The 20009-nt window shown below is 66.3% G+C and overlaps 1 protein-coding gene across 1 annotated transcript in view; it reads right to left on the bottom strand.

Moving 5' to 3' along the window:
- Positions 1 to 20009, bottom strand: part of FMNL3 (formin like 3) — a 47278-nt gene that overhangs the window by 6275 nt on the left and 20994 nt on the right. Inside the window, exons 4-18 of the mRNA XM_073319196.1 lie at positions 18581 to 18657; positions 13602 to 13685; positions 12256 to 12408; positions 8988 to 9096; positions 8374 to 8450; positions 7782 to 7875; positions 7342 to 7416; positions 6965 to 7075; positions 6269 to 6418; positions 5668 to 5769; positions 5002 to 5254; positions 4850 to 4918; positions 3410 to 3534; positions 1393 to 1595; positions 744 to 1123 (exon numbers count right to left, since the gene is read on the bottom strand). Of these exons, the coding sequence (XP_073175297.1) occupies positions 744 to 1123; positions 1393 to 1595; positions 3410 to 3534; positions 4850 to 4918; positions 5002 to 5254; positions 5668 to 5769; positions 6269 to 6418; positions 6965 to 7075; positions 7342 to 7416; positions 7782 to 7875; positions 8374 to 8450; positions 8988 to 9096; positions 12256 to 12408; positions 13602 to 13685; positions 18581 to 18657 (2062 nt within the window). The remainder of the gene's footprint in view (positions 1 to 743; positions 1124 to 1392; positions 1596 to 3409; positions 3535 to 4849; positions 4919 to 5001; positions 5255 to 5667; positions 5770 to 6268; positions 6419 to 6964; positions 7076 to 7341; positions 7417 to 7781; positions 7876 to 8373; positions 8451 to 8987; positions 9097 to 12255; positions 12409 to 13601; positions 13686 to 18580; positions 18658 to 20009) is intronic.

Here is a 20009-nt window from a genome sequence, read left to right on the forward strand (position 1 = left end):
ACGCGCTATCTCAGAGTCCCCTCGCCTGCCCAGGGTGCGTCCATCCGTTCCCCCTACAGCCGAGCCGGCAACGTCCCCCCCTGTCCGGGGTGCATCCGTCCGTCCCCCCCCCTCGCCTGCCCAGGGTGCGTCCATCCGTCCCCCCTACAGCCGAGCCGGCAACGTCCCCCCCCCGTCCGGGGTGCATCCGTCCGTCCCCCGCCTCGCCTGCCCAGGGTGCGTCCATCCGTCCCCCCTACAGCCGAGCCGGCAACGTCCCCCCCCCCGTCCGGGGTGCATCCGTCCGTCCCCCCCCTCGCCTGCCCAGGGTGCGTCCATCCGTCCCCCCTACAGCCGAGCCGGCAACGTCCCCCCCCCGTGTCCCCCCCGCCCGGGGTGCATCCGTCCGTCCCCCCCTCGCCTGCCCAGGGTGCGTCCATCCGTCCCCCCTACAGCCGAGCCGGCAACGTCCCCCCCCCGTCGTCCCCCCCTGCCCGGGGTGCATCCGTCCGTCCCCCCTCCTCGCCTGCCTGGGGTGCGTCCATCCGTCCCCCCCCCCCTCGCCCCCGCCTGGGGCGAGACAGGACAAGGGGATCTGTGTGGAGGGCGGGGAGGGTGAGATCTGTGCGGAGGGGGCTGGAAGGCCTCAGCCCAGCTCCACCCCCCGCCCCAGGTCTTTGGGGCCAGCTGGGGGGCGGGAGCACTTGCCCTTAGCGGCACCCCAGGGGGCTGGAGCTAGCAGAGGGTTAACTGGCCCCCAGGACCTGGCTGTCGCTCAGCCGAAGACGAAGGGGCGTCGCCGACGAGCCCAGCCCCTGGCCCTCCCACCCCTCGCCTTGGCGGGGCGAGGCCTCGGGCCCCACGGCCAGGTCCCCGGGCTCGGGGGCGGGGGCGGGGCGGGGGCCGTACCGGCGTCAGCATCTGCAGGCTCTCGTGGAAGTTGCCCAGGAAGGCCATGATGGCCATGCGCTGAGCCAGGCGCTCCACCTTGCTGAAGTGCAGCATGAACCGGTCCTCGTCCGCCAGCTCGTCCAGCGGCTTGCGCTCCTTCTCGTACTGCCGCAGCAGCTTCACCTCTGCCTCCGTCGGCAGCACCCGCGTCAGGCACTCCACGAAGTCCACCGGCAGCGTCTGCAGGTCAAACCTGCCGGCCCGGCCGGACCGTCACAGCGCGTGGGGGGCCGGCCCCCGCTGGGCCTCAGCCTGGGGCCGCGAGGCCGGCAGGGGAGCTGCCCTCCCGGAGCCGGCTGCGGGCGGCCATTCACCCTCCCAGTACCCGCTGCAACGCGGCCTGCTCGCCCCCGACGCCGGGGGTTCTGCCCCCCGTCTTCCCAGAGGCCAAGCTCCGGCTGGGGGCACAAAGCAGGGGCTCCCCCCGCCCCGCCCCGCCCCGCCCCGCCCGGGGGCACCTACGTGTGGATGGCCCTGCAGATCTCCTCGGCGCTGCGGCCCGCCTTGCGCAGCGTGATGGCCAGGTTCTTGGCCCGGTTGGCCTCCAGCAGCGTCACCTTGCTGGCCGCCTTGTGCGAGGCCTTGCTCTTGGCGCAGAGCAGCTCCACGGCGGGGCCCTGAGCTTTGGTTTTGAAGAGCTCCTCAAACTCGTCCAGGTCCAGGTCCTGGCGGGGAGAGGAGAGCGCGTCACCCGGTGCCAGGAACCGGGAGCAGCACTGCGGCACTGGCCGCGCGAGCTGCCCGCTCGGCTGGGGGACCCCGCCCAGGAGCTCCCTGGGGGTCCCTGCAGAATGGGGGGCAGCACCCCAGCTAGGGACTGCCCGCCGCCATCCCCGGGGGACCCACAGATGGGACCCTCTGCTGCCATCCCCAGGGGCTCCACGGACGGGACCCCCACTAGGGACCGCCCACCGCCATCGCCAGGGGCCCCACGGACGGGACCCCCGCTAAGGACCGCCCACCGCCATCGCCGGGGGCCCCATGGACGGGACCCCCGCTAGGGACCGCCCGCCGCCATCCCCGGGGGCCCCACAGATGGGACCCCCTGCTGCCATCCCCAGGAGCTCCACGGACGGGACCCCCCGCTAGGGACCGCCCACCGCCATCGCCAGGGGCCCCACGGACGGGACCCCCGCTAAGGACCGCCCACCGCCATCGCCGGGGGCCCCATGGACGGGACCCCCGCTAGGGACCGCCCGCCGCCATCCCCGGGGGCCCCACAGATGGGACCCCCTGCTGCCATCCCAGGAGCTCCACGGACGGGACCCCCGCTAGGGACCGCCCACCGCCATCGCCGGGGGCCCCACGGACGGGACCCCCGCTAGGGACCGCCCGCCGCCATCGCCGGGGGCCCCATGGACGGGACCCCCACTAGGGACCGCCCGCCGCCATCCCCGGGGGCCCCACAGATGGGACCCCCTGCTGCCATCCCCAGGAGCTCCACGGACGGGACCCCCGCTAGGGACCGCCCACCGCCATCGCCGGGGGCCCCACGGACGGGACCCCCGCTAGGGACCGCCCGCCACCATCCCCAGGGGCTCCACGGACGGGACCCCCGCTAGGGACCGCCCGCCGCCATCCCCAGGGGCCCCACGGACGGGACCCCCGCTAGGGACCGCCCGCCGCCATCGCCGGGGGCCCCACGGACGGGACCCCCGCTAGGGACCGCCCCGCCGCCATCGCCGGGGGCCCCACGGACGGGACCCCCGCTAGGGACCGCCCGCCGCCATCGCCGGGGGCCCCACGGACGGGACCCCCGCTAGGGACCGCCCGCCGCCATCGCCGGGGGCCCCACGGACGGGACCCCCGCTAGGGACCGCCCGCCGCCATCGCCGGGGGCCCCACGGACGGGACCCCCGCTAGGGACCGCCCGCCGCCATCGCCGGGGGCCCCACGGACGGGACCCCCGCTAGGGACCGCCCGCCGCCATCGCCGGGGGCCCCACGGACGGGACCCCCGCTAGGGACCGCCCGCCGCCATCGCCGGGGGCCCCACGGACGGGACCCCCGCTAGGGACCGCCCGCCGCCATCGCCGGGGGCCCACGGACGGGACCCCCGCTAGGGACCGCCCGCCGCCATCGCCGGGGGCCCCACGGACGGGACCCCCGCTAGGGACCGCCCGCCGCCATCGCCGGGGGCCCCACGGACGGGACCCCCGCTAGGGACCGCCCGCCGCCATCGCCGGGGGCCCCACGGACGGGACCCCCGCTAGGGACCGCCCGCCGCCATCGCCGGGGGCCCCACGGACGGGACCCCCGCTAGAGACCGCCCGCCGCCATCGCCGGGGCCCCACGGACCCCCGCTAGGCTCCCTAGGAAGGACAGGAAGAAGGGGGGGACAGACCCCATTAGGAATCCCACATCGCACTGGAATGAGCCAGCCCCAGCCCCCGCGCACCACTGCCCCAGGCCGGCAGCTGCCCCCGCGCCGTGAGCTCCGCTCCCGCTCCCAGCGGGACGAGGCCCCCGGCCTGCCCCACCTGCAGGACCCTCTCGTCGTCCAGCTCACTGAAGACGGTGCCATTGATCTGGTTGGGTTTCAGCGCCGTCCAGTTAAAGACGGGCAGGCGGAACTTGGTCTTGATGGGCTTCTTTATCCGGATGGCTGGGGACAAGGGGGCAGGGAGGGCGTGAAACCGCCTCGCTCGCCCCCAGGGAGCCCCCCAGCCTGGGCAGAGAGGGCCGGAGAGAGGGGCACGGCCCCGGGCGATGTCCCCAGCCGCCCCATGCAGCCAGCCACAGACCCGGGCTGGAAGGACCTGCCCACAATCGGCAAATCCCAGGACACCGGGGCCCCTTAGCCCCCCGCCCCAAGGGTCAGCGCCCCCGGGCCAAGCCGCTTCTCGTCGAGCTGGGCGCCCGCCGGCTGAACGGGGCAGTGGAGTCAGACGCAGGGGGCGCCTCAAGAGCAGGCAGCAGCAGGGGCAGCCCCGGGGGTCCTCGAGGTCCCTCTGCCCCGGGCGGGCACCCCAAGGCCCTCACCGGTTCCGAGGCTGCAAACCCAGCGGCTGGGCGAGGCGGCGGGAATTTGGAGGGAAATTTTCCCGCAACCATAGCCCAGGCCTTGGACATGAGGGGCAGTTCCAGGGAGACACCCCCCCCCGCCTGCCCCACGGGAGACACCCCCACACCCCCTATGGGGGATTCTCCCCCCCTGCCCCATGAGAGACACCCCCACACACCCTGCGGGGGATTCTCCCCTCCCCCCCCCCGCCTGCCCCACGGGAGACACCCCCACACACCCTACGGGGGATTCTCCCCCCCTGCCCCATGAGAGACACCCCCACACACCCTGTGGGGGATTCTCCCCTCCCCCCCCGCCTGCCCCATGGGAGACACCCCCTGTGAGGATGTGACACAGCAGGGAGGGGGGAGTGTTGACCTGGGAATGTGCCCTGGGGAGGGGAGACCTGAGAGCCTGTCACCTGAGCCGGGAGAGGGAGGAGGGGGTGACACCTCTGCCAGGAATGTGGACGGAGACTGCAGCAGGGAACCTGCTGGGGGGGTTTAGTTTCGGTTTGGGGCTGGGGAGAGGAACACAGGGAACCCCAGGGCTGGGGTCTAAGCTCCCTGCTCCCCCAGAAGGACTCAACTGAGGGGTCCTGGGGGTACCCACAAGCTCTGTTTTGGACTGTGTTCCTGTTGTCCAATAAACCTTCTGTTTTACTGGCTGGCTGAGAGTCTCAGTGAATCCCAGGAAGAGGGGTGCAGGGCCTGGACTCCCCCACACTCCGTGACACTCCCAAACACCCCATGGGGGATTCTCCCCCCCGGCCCATGAGAGACCCCCTCCCTGCCTGCACCATGGGAACCCCCCCCCACAGAGGATCCTCCCACCTGCCCCACGGGACACCCCCCCCCGCACTGGCCCCAGGGCCAGCACTCCTCGGGCGCCATCCCCCAACAGGGACGCTTCCTACCTGACAACCCCACGGTGAGGATGACGGAGGGCGAGGCCCCAGGCAGTGGGGGCGCAGGGGGGCACTTGTCTGTGGGGAGAGAGGGAGAGTCTGAGGCGCTGGCTCCTTGGGGGGACACCTGGCCCCAATCCCCAGGCACGGGCCGAGCTTACCTGGCAGTGGAGGGGCCGGCGGGGGCACAGGGGGCGGGGGAGGCGGGGGTGGGGGGGCTGCCTCCACAGGAGGCAAGACCGGGAGGCGGAGGTCGTAGTCGGGGATGTCCCCTTCGCCCTCCAGGGGCGGCAGCGGGTCACCCCCCGGCTCCCCGGGCTGGCGGGAGCCGCAGTGACGCCGGAAAGCCTCCTCCTTCTCCTTGACGATCCTGCGCAGCGTGTGCACCTGGTGAGTCGCGCTCTCGAAGGTCTCCTGTCCCGGCAGACGGGGGCGGTTAGGGCTGCGTCCCCCCCACGAGCCAGATCCCGGCCCCCACGTCCGGAGCGGGCCTGAGCCGCTGGCCCACGGGCTGCACCCAGCGGACGGAGCCCGGGGCCCAGCTCCCAGAGCTCGGCACGTGGCCGGGAACGCGGCCCTCGGCTACGGAAAGGGGCCGCGCCGAGGGATATTCCCGCAGAGCACGCTCAGTAGCAACCAGGCTCCTGCCAGCCCCCCAGGCAGGGAGACCCCCGGCTCCCCAGTCCACAGGTGGACAGGGGCATGCTGGGAACGGGGCAGGGACGGGAGCACCCTCGGCTCATGGCAGACGAAAGGCTCACGGCCCCATTGCTGAGCCGCTCAGCCGGGGGGCAGGCGGGTTCCCTGGCCCGATCCCTGCCCCACACCTTGACCAGCTCCAGCTCTTTCTCTCGCTGTAACAGCTGCTTCTCCAGTTCCGCCACGCGCATCACGTTCTCGTTCTCCAGGTCCAGCAGCTTCTCCGTCAACTGCCGAGAGAGCAGGAGGCCGCTGTTACCGGGGGCCCAGGGCGCCGTACACCCGGCTGCCGGCTCTGCAGCAGGTTTGGACGCAGCCCCCATCCCCAGCACAATCAGAAGCGAGGCCCCCTCGCCCCCTCCCGCCCCATGGCAGGAGAACTCCTGGGAATCTGCCCCCCCGCGCCCGGGACACTCCTGGGGGAAGTCTGATGTTCCCAGACCCCCAGAGAAGAACCTCTGCAGAATCCCCTCAAGGGTGAGGGCCAAGAGCACCTCACAGCCTAGCCCCGACCCCCGGTGCTGGTTCCAGCCAGACCCATCCGCCCAGGCAGTCCACAGATGCGAACGCCGCTCCGGTGGCTCGTGGGAGTTGGAGCCCTCGGTGCAGCCAGCACCCTGCTGGGAGATGGCATGGAGGCCTGGTGGGGTGCAGAGCCCCGGGTGGGGCCGGACCCCGCATGGCCTGGTGGAGACCCAGCCCCTGGTGCAGACGGGCCGAGACGCCTACGTGGGATACGTGCTCCTCCAGCTCCTCCACTTTCTCCAGCGCCACGTTCTTGGTCTCCGCGTCCTCCAGCAGCCCCCCCACGTCGAAGACGTTGTCCAGGTAGGCCTGGATCTGCACCTGCAGCTTCTCGCTCTCCGTGTGCCGCGACTTCTGCAGGGGAGGGGAACCCAGCGTCAGGGCAGCAGAACACCGTCCGCCCACCCGCCTCCCCTTCCCAGGGGGCACCGGCCCCTCGTAGAGCACCCACTTCTCCCCAGTGGCATGGACCCCTGCCGCAGCTTTCCTCTCGCACCACCCCTGGTGCTGTCGCCCACGCCCATGTCCCAGAGAGGGAAACTGAGGCACGGTGAGGCTGGAGAGGGAGGGCGGCTGCCCTCCATGAGCCTGGGGGAGTCACTTCCCCTCTCTCCGGGCCTAAGGACCCTTCCTCTCCGCATCTGCCTGGAGATTAAACCTCCTGTCCCAGGGCTTAACCCATCCCTGACTACTGGGGGCAGGGGCAGGCCTGGGGCGCAGATCCCCCCCATCTCTGCCTATTGTGCCTCGCTCTAAAGCAGCCGGTGCTGGGCCCCAGAGGGGCTGATGCAGCCTGGCCACGTGTCCATCTCCTCCCCTGACACTGAGCTGCAGCCCCTGAGGTGACCGCGATGCACCTGACGGAGGAGAATCTAGGGTCTTGGTGCTCCCCGGCTCTACCTGCAGGAACTCCTCCAGGCCCAGCTTGGTGAATTCGTACTGCAGGTGCACCCGGAAATTCATGTCCTCAACCGAGTGCACCACGATGTTGATGAACTGCATGCAGGCCACCTGCAAGGGAGAGGGGGCGTCACCGCAGGGAACGCGGGGGCAAGATACCCACACCAGCCGGCCGGCCTTTGGTGGGGGGAGGTCACGGGGTCTGGGATCCAGGCACCAGCCGGCCGGCCTTCGGGGCAGGAGTCATGGGGCCGGGATCCAGGCCTGCCTGACATGGGCAGCTATTCTCCAGTGACTCGGCTGCCAGGCACTTCCTAGAGGCCCCCGGGAGGGCAGCGCTGGCCACGCTCTCCCCAGGTGGGGGCTGGACTGCTCACCATGAAATCGATGCTGCTGTCCTCGTTCCGGAAGTAGTCCATGAGCTTCTCAAAGCGGTGTGTCTCTTTGCAGACCTGCAAGGCGCCCACAGAGGGGTTAACGCCTGGCCCACCCTGATGGCATCCCCGCATGCGCACAGCTCTCCCTAGGCCCTTGTGCCCATCCCCCGGCATCGGGGCATGGTCTGCTCTTCTGTCTGATTAACCCTGGGATCCCTCCGTCCTGCAGCTCCCGGGGCAGCTGCTGTTTGCTGGAACGGGCTGGACAGAGCATCCCTGGGCGTCCCTAGAGATGGGGCTGCCCATCCCCGACAGCCAGGCTGGGTCACCCAGGCCAAGAGCTGGCCCCAGTCTCTGCCCCCACAATGCCCATCCCAGCCCCTGGAGCTGGTGGGGCGTGTGCGGGGAATGGCGCCCCCCTGTGGCAGGGCCGGGCTCACCTCTTTGAAGTTGTCGAAGGCAGCGAGAATGATTTCGTGGCCTCCCCTCACCAGGCAGACAGCCGCCAGCAGCTCCAGCACCAGGGCCTTGGTCCTAGGGGACGACCAACGGGCTCAGTGACTCACCCACCAGGCACAAGCCCTGCCCTGCCAGGGCAGAGCCCAGCCACGATCCTGCTGGCCTGACAGCAGCAGAGTCTGTGCCGGGGACGCCTCTGTCTGCCTGGGCTGACCCTCGGGCTGGGGCCGGGGGACGGTCCCAAAGAGACCAGGCAAGTGCCAGGTTCCCCGCCACCCTGACCTGACAGGGGTCGGGGAGTCCAGTGTCTGCCAGCTGCTGTGGGCACCGTCCCCCGGGGCCTGGACTGAGACTCATCGAACTCATTCCATACTCTGGCCACCCAGCTGCTGCTAAGGGCCTGTCGCTACCAGCCGGGGCTGGATTGGAGCCCAGGAGCTTTCGGCTACGGTCTGTAATCCCCGCGCTCTCCCCCGGCCCAGCCCTGCACAGCTCCTCGCTGAGACAGGCCCAGGAAGGGGACCCAGCGGAGACCCAGGGAGGGGACCCCGATCTGCTGCCACTCTGCCTCACCTGGGGTTCTTGTTATGCAGGCTGAGCGCGATCTCATTGACGGCGTGGGGATGGGACATCACCAGGTTGAATCCGTACTGGGGAGGGAGGGAAAAGCAGAGAGCGGGGCGTTAGCAACAGCAAAGGGTGGCCAGGAACGGGGGTCAGGGGCAGGCAGGGTACACAGCCCCGGCACACAAACACAGCCCCTTTGCTTCCCAGCAGCTCGGGACAGGGTTTCATCCGGAGCAGCCCGTGGGCTCTCACCAGCCATCCGTGCCCACCCCGCTTGCTTGGAGATGTTGATTTTTTTCTCTCCTATAAAATTCCCCGAGTTCACATTTTTTGCACCAGGGGAAACTCAAATCCAGGTGCTACTTGCTTCCCAGTCCCAAATTCAGTAACAGCCAGGCCAGGCAGGAGAGGGTGCCGGAGTCTGGGAGGGCTACGCACCCGCCTGGGGGTCAGGAGGGGAGGTGACCCCATTGCCCCCCTGCAGGGATTCCTGCCCCTCCTCTTGGGGGCAGGTCCAGGGGCTCGACACAGCCCGAGGGCAGGGGCGGTAGCCATTGAGGTGGAAGCACCATGTCCCCCCATCGCCCCCGAGCCTGTGGCAAGCGTCAGGCGCCGGGTACCTGGTAGTTCATGATGGCCCGCAGGCACATGATGCAGACGTGGACGTCGTCCTTCTGGCTCACCAGCCGTGAGTTCTTCAATGCCTTCCTGCTGGGCAAGGTGCTGCAGCTGGCAGAGACAGGGCAGGCTGCGGTCAGCGAGCCCTGGCAGGGGCTGCCTTGCGACCTCCGAGCCGGATGCCGGGGCTGAAACCCGACCGAGCGTCTCCGAACCACTGCCCTGCCTCCCCCAGCCCCGGAGCTGCACCTCGGGCCGGCCTCAGCCCTGCACACTTTGCACGCTCCTTTTGGCCCCAGCTGCGCCAACCCTACTGGTTCTAACCCCCAGCCAGGTGGGGCCCACGCGGCCAGCGAGCCTGAGCCCCACGGGCCACGCCGGGCAGGGAGGACTCTGTGTCCTTCCGCTCCCTCCCCAGATCCCGGCCACACCCACCCCGCCTTGCTGCCCGGCACGGCAGCCCCCGCTCAGACGCAGTCCCAGAGGAGCCAATCCTACCAGCCCGAGGGGACGGGCGCCTCACCCGTCCTGTCCCACGGCAGCCTCCTGCCGAGACCCAGGGAGCTCACCGTCTAGACAGGGGGCGGAGGGGAAACTGAGCCACAGAGCCGGGAAGGGACCAGCCCAAGTCATGCAGCAGGTCGGTGGCTGGGCTGGGAACAGAACCCAGGTGTCCTGTGTCCCAGCGCAATGTCCTGTCCACTAGGCCACACACTCGCCTGTCCCGTTCCCCCACCGCTGCCCCACAGGGACGCCCCCTGCCAACGGGCCCCAGTCCCTGAGTGGTACCAGGGCCATCTCCAGGCTCCGGGGGCAGCAGGGCCAAGGGAAGCTCCCGGAGCCCCATCGGAGGCGCCCAGCCCGCGGGGACGATGTGGGGTGCCACACGGAGCAGGCAGGGCAAGGCACACAGAGGGGGAGGGACAGGACAGCAGGAAGGGCACTTGCTGGTCACACAGGTAGTGCAGGGTCCGTGGAGGGGCAGGACACACTGGGGGGCCGCAGGGCAGATTGGGGGGCGGGGGTGAGCACAGAGGTCTGCCGGTGCCAGAGGGGCTGGGAGCGAGGCAGAGATGCGCCGAGCAGGGGGGATCCCGCAAGAAATATGGATGCGGGTGCAGAGCAAGAGGGAGGTAGGTGGAAAAACGAAAGGGGGAGAAGAGGAAGAAACGTGCATGCCCACACGTGCAAACACCCAGATGCACACATCAACACATGTGAATGACGACCCAGGATGCACACTCCACTTACACACATCTACACACAAACACACACACACCCCATCTGTGCAACGTCCACACCCACGTGCGCGCACCCCCACCCACGTCCGCGCAGCTGAGCAGAGCGGAAAGGCACAGAGCATGGGGGCAGCCCAGGGGGTCGTGTCCTGCAGGCCGTGGGGCCTGGAGCCGGCGGGTACTTACCCAGCGAGAGGTGGGGCAGACACAGCCAGAGGACAGAGAGAGAGAGCACAGGCCAGAGAGACGGGCAGGCAGAGCGAGAGGGAGACGGGCCCTGGAAGCAGAGAGAGGAGGGTGCGTTACTGACCCCCCGGGGCAGGACACGGGGGCTGGCAGCAGAGAAGGGGACAGGCTGGCCCTGGGGAAGCAAGAAGGGAGCATATGTCTTGGAGGGTGGTGGGGGGGCACAGATGGTGCGTAGCGTAGAGCAGAGCAGGCAGATGCAGAGTGCGGGGGGAGCATGGACCCGGGGGGGGTCACGTGCAATAGGGCAGAGCAGAGGGGGGTGTATCAGGCAGGTGGGTACATTCCATGGGGAGGGGGGTATCATAGTGCAGAGTTGGGGGAGGGGGTGATATACCGCAGGGCGCAGAGGGTATGTGTGTAGGTACCATAGGGCGGGGGGGGGGGGGTACACACCACAGGGCGGGGGAGGGGCGTATACGTACCATAGGGCAGGGGAGGGGTACATACTGTAGGGTGGGGGAGGGTTACACACCATACGCTGGGGGAGGGGTGCATACTGTAGGGCAGGGGGGAGGGGCGTATACGTACCATAGGGCAGAGGTAGGGGTACATACTGTTGGATGGGGGAGGGTACATACCATAGGGCAGGGGAGGGGTGTGACGAAGCGGGACTGTTCTTAATGTTTCCTTTGAATAGTGTGGGGGTGACTCAGTTTCCCCTAGGCAGTTCTTAAGTCTCTAGGGGGTGGGGTAAGGGTGTATGATCATTGCAGAGCCCTAGAGGGCAGGTGTGTGCAGGGGTCTGGACACAGAGAATGGCCGACACCCTGTTTCCCAGACACTGATGGCCTGGGCCCTTCCGCCCTGCAAGGTGAGAGCTAAAGGGTTGGAGAACAAAGGAATCCGGTGACCTCCTGGCCCGGGAAAGAGACAAAGCCCAGAGGAGGAGGGACTGGAGGGGGAGACAGGTTGGGTCTGGCTGGGGACGAGGAGTGAAGGGCAGACGTGGTTGTCTGGCTCACTGCCCCCCAAAATGGACCCAGCTGAGGGGTCCTGTTCTCTGCACCTACAAGCTCTGTGTTAGACCATGTTCCTGTCGTCTAATAAACCTTCTGTTTTACTGGCTGGCTGAGAGTCCCGTCTGACTGCGGAGTTGGGGGGCAGGACCCTCTGGCTTCCCCAGGACCCCGCCTGGGCGGACTCGCTGGGGGAAGCCCACAGAGGGGCAGAGGAGGCTGAATGCTCCGAGGTCAGACCCAGGAAGGTGGAGCCGGGTGAGCTGTGTGTCCTGCAGACAGGCTGCTCCCAGAGAGGAGACTTCCCCAGAGTCCTGCCTGGCTTCGTGGGGAGCAGTTCCCAAGCATCGTCCAGGGACTCCGTAACAAGGGGTACATACCACAGGCTGGGGGAGGGGTGCATACCGTAGGGCAGGAGGGAGGGGAGTATACGTACCATAGGGCAGAGGTGGGGGTACATACCGCAGGGCAGGGGAGGGGCTTTACATGTGCCATAGGGCAGAGGTGGGGGTACATACCGCCGGACGGGGGGAGGGGTACATACCGCAGGGCGGTGGAGGGGTACACACTATAGGCTGGAGAAGGGGTGCATACCGTGGGGCGGGGGGAGGGGCTTATATGTACCATAGGGTGAGGGAGGGGTGCATACCGCAGGGCAGGGACATACACGTGCCGTAGGGCAGAGGGGGTACATACCGTAGGGTGGGGGAGGGGTACACACCATAGGCTGGGGGAGGGGTGCATACCGTAGGGCAGGGGGGAGGGGCGTACACGTGCCGTAGGGCAGAGGGGGGTACATACCGCATAGGGCGGGGGAGGGTACGTACCGTAGGGCGGACGGGCGCCCAGAGCGGGCGAGGCTGGTGGCGAAGGGGGCAGACAGGGTTATGGGGTGCTGCAGATCCTCGATGGATCTGCTCCAGGATTTCAGCTTTTCTAGCGCGCCGTCCTCACCGCTTTCCAGACCCTCACAATCAAACCTGGGCGGGAGAGGGACACACGCAGAGGCTTCATGGCAAGCAGCGGAGCAGGGACACCCAGGCTGGCCCGGCTGCCGAAGCTGGGGGTGCGGGAATGGGACTTGCGCGCGCTAGCGAGGGCTGCAAGCGCACTCTGACGCGTTAGCAGCAGGGCCGGCATAGCAGCTCGAGCGCGCTCCTGCTCGCAGCAAGCGCCTCGGCACCAGGGCAGAAGTTCAGGTCTCCTCCAGGGGCTCCTGGTTTCAAACACCTTCCCCGGAGCAGCCAGCCACCCCCAAGGCTCGCAGCAGGCGGGTCTGTGTCAGGAGCCCGGCAAACATCACGGCCTTGTACGCCCGGTGCAGAGCTTGACACGGAAAGCCCGGCCGGTCGAACGCTCTTCTCCGCCCAGCGAGAGACCAGTTCAGCCACAGCCTGGCACATGTATGCAGGCAACTTACACCGGCAGGGTTTGCATGTGAAAATGACGGGGGAAATCACACGGCCAGGGCATGGAATGGCCAACAGTGGGAGGCAAGAGGGTCACAAGGACAATGGAGACTCTCCTCACCCCCGTATTAGCAACAAGTGGTGCTGGGTGCAGGACACTTTGGCCCTATTCCGCCTGCCCTTCGCCGCCGGAGCCAGGGCCCAGAGAAGGGAGAGTGGGCGCACCCACTCCCCTGCCTCAAACACACGCACAAGAGGACGTCTGAAAGGGGCAGCAGCAAAAAGATAAAAGGAAATGCTCTTTCACACCTGGCGCCGTTGGACTGTGGAACTCACCGCCACAGGAAGTCGTTAAGGGCAGGAGCGTATCAAGATTCAGTCTCCTGCTTTGGGGCCCTGGCCAATCTCTAACTCTTAGGGTCAGGATGACACCTCCATGGGGGGCAGATTAGCCCATTTCTGCTGGCCGCGGGGGTCTCACACCTTCCTCTGAAGCACGTGGGCCAGCTGGCCCTGGGCTCTGAGCCAGTCGGGGAATTGCCACGTTCCCAAGACGAGTGAGAATGGGGGCCAGCGGTCAGGCTAGCTGGGATCACGTGGCCTTTACTTGGGAACACGCTGCACCGTGTTGCAGACCAAGCCGGGCGGCACAGGCCGATAGCCGACGGGGTGCCTGCAAACCCGGATCTCACCTGCTCTGCCCAGGGGGGGCGAGGAGTCACAGCTGCCCCCACTTACATCACAGCACACTGCGCGGCACTTACATCACGGCACACTGCGCGAAGGAGAGATACTCCACCAAGACGTCCAGGCCTTTGTTCTCGTCATTGAGAAACTCCCGAACCCACCTGCAGAGCGGAGCAGAGAGCGAGTCACCCCAGGGGTCCGCAAGCTGCAGCGGTGCCTAGCGCCCATGCTGGCCTCCTGCCTCGGGACGAATTTCAGCCACGGTCCGGAGCCCCCCACCAGGCGAGAAGTCAGCGGCACCGTGCCAGGCCAGGAGACCCTAGCTGGGAGGAGTCCTGGGCTGGAAAAGGGACAGGTCCTTGGGGCAGGGACCTTGGGGGCCACTGACAACACCCGGCACCGAGTGATCACACCCAACCCACACCCCAGAGCCAGGGGGAATCAACACCGTGACGCTACCGCGTTGCCAGGACAATAGAGGGTCCATTGACGTCAGCGGGTCTGCGTACGCTGTGGAGCGCGGAGAACAGAAATCAGGGTCTCGCGCCCCCTTTTCCTTCCCGCCCGGGGCACGGCGTGACCTGGCCACGCAGGCGCAGCCATCCCCCGGGCCCCGATTCTCCGCGGTACCTCGGTGACACGCCACCGACGCCAGCCATCACTCCCGATCTACCCCAGCCAGGGGCCCACACGCTGGCAGGGACCGTATGACTGGATTTAGGCCCCCGCCCGGTAGGATTTTCAGATGCAGCTGCGGGCAGCAGCAGGGGCCGAGGCCCCTGTGAAAAGCCAGCCCTTGGTTAGCTTTGTCCTGGGGCAGTTTCCGCTCATGGGCTGAGAGCCCAGCAGAGCCGAGGAATTCAGGGTTAAGCCGCCCTGGGCCCACCCTGTCACAGGCACCCGCTGCGGCCTGTAGATTGCAGCCCCTCCAGGCACCCCCAGCCGCCTGTCTCTTATCTGGCAGAGCCAGAGCTTGTGGCTCCACTCTGGGTTGCACTAGAAAGTGGCTTCCCCACCCCTGCGCCCCCAAAAACGCTCGCAGGCCAATTTCTCCTCCCCTGGCTCAGGGGTTCCTGGGCCAGGAGCTGCATGCTGGGAGCCCTGCCCCGGCGCACACATCCTGGCCGTGCCCGCAATCTGCGTGCGCGTTACCTGATGGGGAGCACGGGCAGGGCTCTTTGGGCAGGGCACGGCCGGCACACGTGTTATTCAGCTGGGGGCACACGCTTGTGCATTGCTGGGGCGGGGCATGTTAGTCGGGTGAATCCACACGTGTTATTCGATCAGGGCACATGCCTGGGTGTTAGTCGGGGGGTGTGCACATGTGTGTCACTGGGGGGCATGCAGGCACATGTGATGGGGGTGCGCGCACACGCGTGATTGGGGGGGTGCGCGCACACGCGTGATTGGGGGGGTGCACGCACACGCGTGATTGGGGGGTGCACGCACACGCGTGATTGGGGGGGTGCGCGCACACGCGTGATTGGGGGGGTGCGCGCACACGCGTGACATTGGGGGCGGGGAGTGACGTTTTCCGAAGTGTGGTGCTGGGGGCGGTGGGATCTGGCCCAAGTCAGACCCCGGCACTGTCTTGGAGCCATTTCCCCTGTGGGGGAGGGGGCAGGCGAGCCCGCCCATTTCCTGCCTGTCTGCGCTCCAGCGCCCCGCCCCCGGCTCGTTTCCTGTCTGAGGCCACGGCTGCTATTTTAGGGCTCTCAGGGGGCTAAAGGGCACCTGGGCTGGCGAAGACGAACCCAGCCGCTGCTGCAGGCTGGGGAGGGGACCCCACGTGGACCTGAGTGGGCGCATGTCCTGGCAGTAGCACATGTCAGCTTGTGTGTGTGCGAGCGTGCACACGTGTCTGCGTGCGAAAGGCCATGTGTGTGCACGTTTGTGCACACGTGTGAGCGTGCCGAGGCAGGGAATGTCTGGACCGCCCTTCTGCATCAAACCTTCCTTCTGCCCCTGGCCTCAGCAGGCCCAGTGCTGGCCCCCGGGCAGGCAGCCTCCTCCGCACCCCCTGGGCCCCTCTCTTCCACCCCCATGGCGGGTCCTGCTCTCCACCTGCTGCCCATGGTGACCCAGGTTCACCTGTGTGGGGGACTCCAGCACCTCTGGTGAACCCAACCCCCTTGCTATATGGATGACACAGGAACTGAGGGGCCCAGAGCAGGGGCCCATCTAGCCTGGTATCCCAGCTCTGGCAGTGGCCAGCACCCGCTGCTTCCAAAGAAGGGGCAAGAAATACTGCAGCAGGGAGTCCTAGGGAGCGGAGAGACTGGACAACGTATGAATTGCCATCTCGTGGAAGGGCTGTGTGGAATCCAGCGGGGTTTCCATGGCTGATGGCATGAACCCTCCAGAGCGGACCACACAGGAGATCCAGGTTTCTCCAACCCCTCAACAGAAACTCCCCAAAGCAGAACAAAAACCCCAGGGTGCTGATGCCTTTAAAAGCCTGAGGCTGCATGGCTCAGGGGAGACTCACAGGGCCACAGAGGAAGAGACGGGGACACTGGGAGGGGGCTGGAGGGGGTTTAGCTGCAGAAGGACCAGCCTACGTCAAAGCGAGCTGACCTGGAGAAAGAGGCTCCACGGTTAAGAGAACAAGCCATCGCTGCTGCAGCAGCAGGACCCTGGCTGCCCCCAGAGGGCTATGACCCCAGATCAAAGAATGCTCCGGAGCGCTGGGGAAACTGAGGCAGGGAACTGCAGGCAGGATTTATTATTTTTGTTTCGATTTTTGTATTTCTCTTGCTGTTCAGTAATGAGCAATGGTGTCAGGATCGTGCGTGTTCTGTGTTATACCTCCCACGTGCCCTTGTAGCGTTAACTGTGGGCCCAGAGCACCGTGTGAAGGAGTGCTGGGAGAGGGTGTGTTCAAGCTGTGAGGGGGACGGGGCAGTTGGACTGCGGGGTCTGAGCTCTCTGGAGAGGGTGCTCGACAGAGGCCACGTGCCTTGGGACCCCGAGCCAGGGGCAGGGCCTAGGCTCAGTCTAGATTCCTGAGGCTTAAAGCCCATGGCCCAGCGCTTGGGGGTGGCCGGGGGGCTCAGCTGGACCTGGGACAGGGTGTTCAGAGGGATCCATGGCCTCACCCCCACGGTGACTGTCCCACCAGCACCCTGTGGCCCCTGTTTCCTGTCTCCCCCCACCCCGCCCAGCCAGGGAGCTGCTGACTCTGTGGCCCTCCCTCCCCAGTGCAGGATGTCAGCTCCGGCCTGAGCATCCGCTGGAAGGAGCGCCTGGCTGTGGCGAACCCGCAGGCCTGGCCAAGGACAGGAACAATCCCAGTTCCTGTGCCAGCTGGTATTTCCCCTCCAGCTGCAGCTGGGCCCGCACGGGTGGGGACGCGCCGTCCGCTGTGCAGACACGGCCCGGGGAACGCTCTGCATGGCCACAGCAGCGGGGGCAGCGTCAGACGGGGCGCGGTCGGGGGGGGGAAGATGCCTGACGGCAGCGTTGTACCCCGGCCCACCCAGGCCCAAGGGAAGCGAGGCCGCAGGGCCGGACGAGCCTGCGGGGTCACTGCCTGCACCCCTCCCTGTGGCACGTACATCAATGTGTTGGCCAAACCGAGCCTCAAAGAGCCAGGGGACAGGCTTATGACTATGGGGTCAGAGCACAGTGCTGGGAGCCCTGGGTTCGAATCCCAGCTCTGCCGTGGGCCGGCTGAAGGACCTTGGGCCAGTCTATTCCTCTCCCTGGGCCTGTTTCCCCATTCATCCTGACACTGAAAGCTTTTGGGAGCAGGGTCTGTCTCTTGCTGAGTGTGTGCACAGCACCAGGCAGCATGGGACCCTGACCTCTAACCCCACCAGCCCCGCTCCTCTTTGGGAGCTGGTTCTGGTCCCACAGACACGATGAGCCCGGATCTGTCCCAGCGCTCCCTGTGCTTCCCTGCACTCACCCCAGCCCTGGCACGAGCCAGCAAACCCCCTCACCATTGGCACACCAGGGCTGGGGAGCATCTGGCTTGGGCAGCCAGGCTCCATATTTATTCCTGTTCTTTGCTTCAGCCTCTGGTTGCCCCCTGCAGCCCCTTCCCTTCCTTTCACTCTTACTCTGTGCCGCATTCCCACCAGTGCATCCTACTTAACCCACCAGGATCCACAGCGCCCTGCTCGTCCCCTGTAACCACCCTCATCGAGTGCTTTTCACCCGGGAGATCGGAGCCATTGGCACAGGAAGGAGAAATAGAATTCTGCCCATTTTACAGAGGGGGGAACTGAGGCCCAGAGCAGGGCAGTGACCTATCCCTAACCATTACCCAAACCCTACCCTAGCCAGCCAGTGGCAGATACAGCAGCCGACCCCAGGTCCCCTGGCTCCCAGCCCGGTGCTCTACCCCTCACGCCAGGCTGGCACTAGTCCCACCCCCTGCATCTGCCAACGAGCGCAGCAAATGGTTGCCCTCCCTCCGAGGGAAACTGACAGCACCGGCTTCCAGCACCAGGAGAAACGCTTATTGATTTGCTGAGCGGTTTGCCCCAGAGCTGCGTAGCAGCAGGTGGGCGTGGGGGACCGGGTTCTCGAGCCAGGCCTTGTCTACACGAGACGCAAGGCCTTGCAGATACACCCTGGGTTGGGAGCAACGCTCGAGCTTCCAAGCACAGATGGCAGCAGCTGGTCTCTACAGCCAAGAAGCCTCACCGCAGACGGGGCTTGGGCACAGTCAGGGCCACCTGCGGGGAGACAAAAGGGGCGGTTGGCCCCAGGCCCCCCATTTGAGAGGGCCCCCAAACCGAGTGGCGTAGCAGGCGGGAGGGCAGCGCTGCCATCCCGTACGCCAGGGATCACATCTCGCCTGGCAGAGTGTGGGGCTGCCAGGCCAGAGAATCCCCCAGCAGGCCGCCTGGGGCATCCTGGCCATGGAGAAAAGGGTCTTGGCCGCTATGGAACGATGCCGGAGCTGTAACGAGGGGAGAGCCAGCCATGCAGAGCCTGAATCCGGAGCGTGAGGGACTTGGATGGAGCACGGAGCAGAGCCAAGCCTACTGCTCTGCTGGCTCCAGCTCCGGCCCCGGCCCCAGCCCGGCTGCTCGGTGGCACCTACCCGATGTGGTTGGTCCTCAAGGAGATCTCCAGCTCCCGCAACACTTTGGTCGATTCCTGCACCCTCCGTCTGAACTTCTGACAACAGAGTCCCCCTGTTAGGAACAGCAACCAGCTCCGGGCCCCGAGCCCAGCTCTCCCTCCGCCCCTGGCAGAAACCACCTCCCCGTCTTGACCAGACCCATCGGCAACAGAGCCAGCACCGTGGGCTCTCTGGGGCTGGCATGGCCTGTTCTGCATTTGCAATACAGCCTGCGACGAATAGCTAGAGATCAGACAGCTCCGTTTTACCAGGGGGGCCCAGTTAGTTACATGGGGATAGATTCTCCAGACTGTCCGGGCCAGATTTGCAGGGATTTACCACCCACAGACAGGGTCACATCCCCACCCCACCCAGCAGCCCCCACGGCAGGACTGGTGGAGGGGATGGGATGATGAGACTGCCAACAGGGGCACAGAGCCGATCTGTGACTGCTCGCAGCAACACCCCCAACGGCCAGTGACAGGACTCTAGCTGGGGCGGGCCCCGAGTCCGACAGAGAATTCTCTCCCAGGGGTCTGGCTGGTGGGCACCTGCTTGGGGACTAACTAATCACCAGATTTGGGGCTGTGAAGTAATTTTCCTCGTGTCAGATTGGCAGAGACCCTGAGGGTTTTTCACCTTCCTCAGCTACGTGGGGCACAGGGCACTTGCAGGTTTAGACTAGTGTAAATGGTGGATTCTCTGTAACATGAAGTCTCTTAACTCAGCCAGAGGTTCTGGGTCTATTACAGGAACGGCTGGGTGAAGTGCTGTGGCCTGCGACATGTTGGAGCTCAGACTAGCTGATTACGATGCTCCCTTCTGGCCTCAGAGGCTACGAGATTTTTCCAAAGCACTCAGTGCCCAAGGTTTGAGAAGCTGGCCCCCTTTTTTGATCCCTAAATGCCGCATCGTCAACCCCAAGTGTCCGAGGGTCACAAGCCTGCCCCAATAATCATGTGACCAGCTTATCAATGTTAAGGTTTCTTTTAAAAACAACAAACCCCAGAGTTTTTCCTGTGATTTGCCTTTTGGTTCGTGTGTCTGAGCTTCTCTCTGCAACCCCAGCAGCTAGAAACTTCCTGTGTTTTAAATGAAAGCTGAGATTCCCCCAACTTCACAGGACCCCAGGAGCTGGAGCTTTGGGAAATCCAGGAGAGGCAGCAACACTCTCACTGGAAACTGAGCTCCTTGGAAATTCAGGACACAGGGTGGCATGAGCCAAAGATCTAATTCAGGACTCCCGGAGCGTTCCATCTCTCCATGTAATCGCAAGGTTTGGGTGGCTATTTCTGTAACCACAGACGGTTTGTTCTGGAGGAGGCGCTGCCCAGGGCGGGGGTCGCTCCGTGCTTGCCAGGCGCCCAGGGCGAGTCCAACGAGCACAGCTGCGGTCAGAGCTCAGCGT

This window comes from Lepidochelys kempii, chromosome 20 (genome assembly GCF_965140265.1).
Source record: "Lepidochelys kempii isolate rLepKem1 chromosome 20, rLepKem1.hap2, whole genome shotgun sequence".
In the NCBI taxonomy this organism is placed as follows: Eukaryota; Metazoa; Chordata; order Testudines; family Cheloniidae; genus Lepidochelys; species Lepidochelys kempii.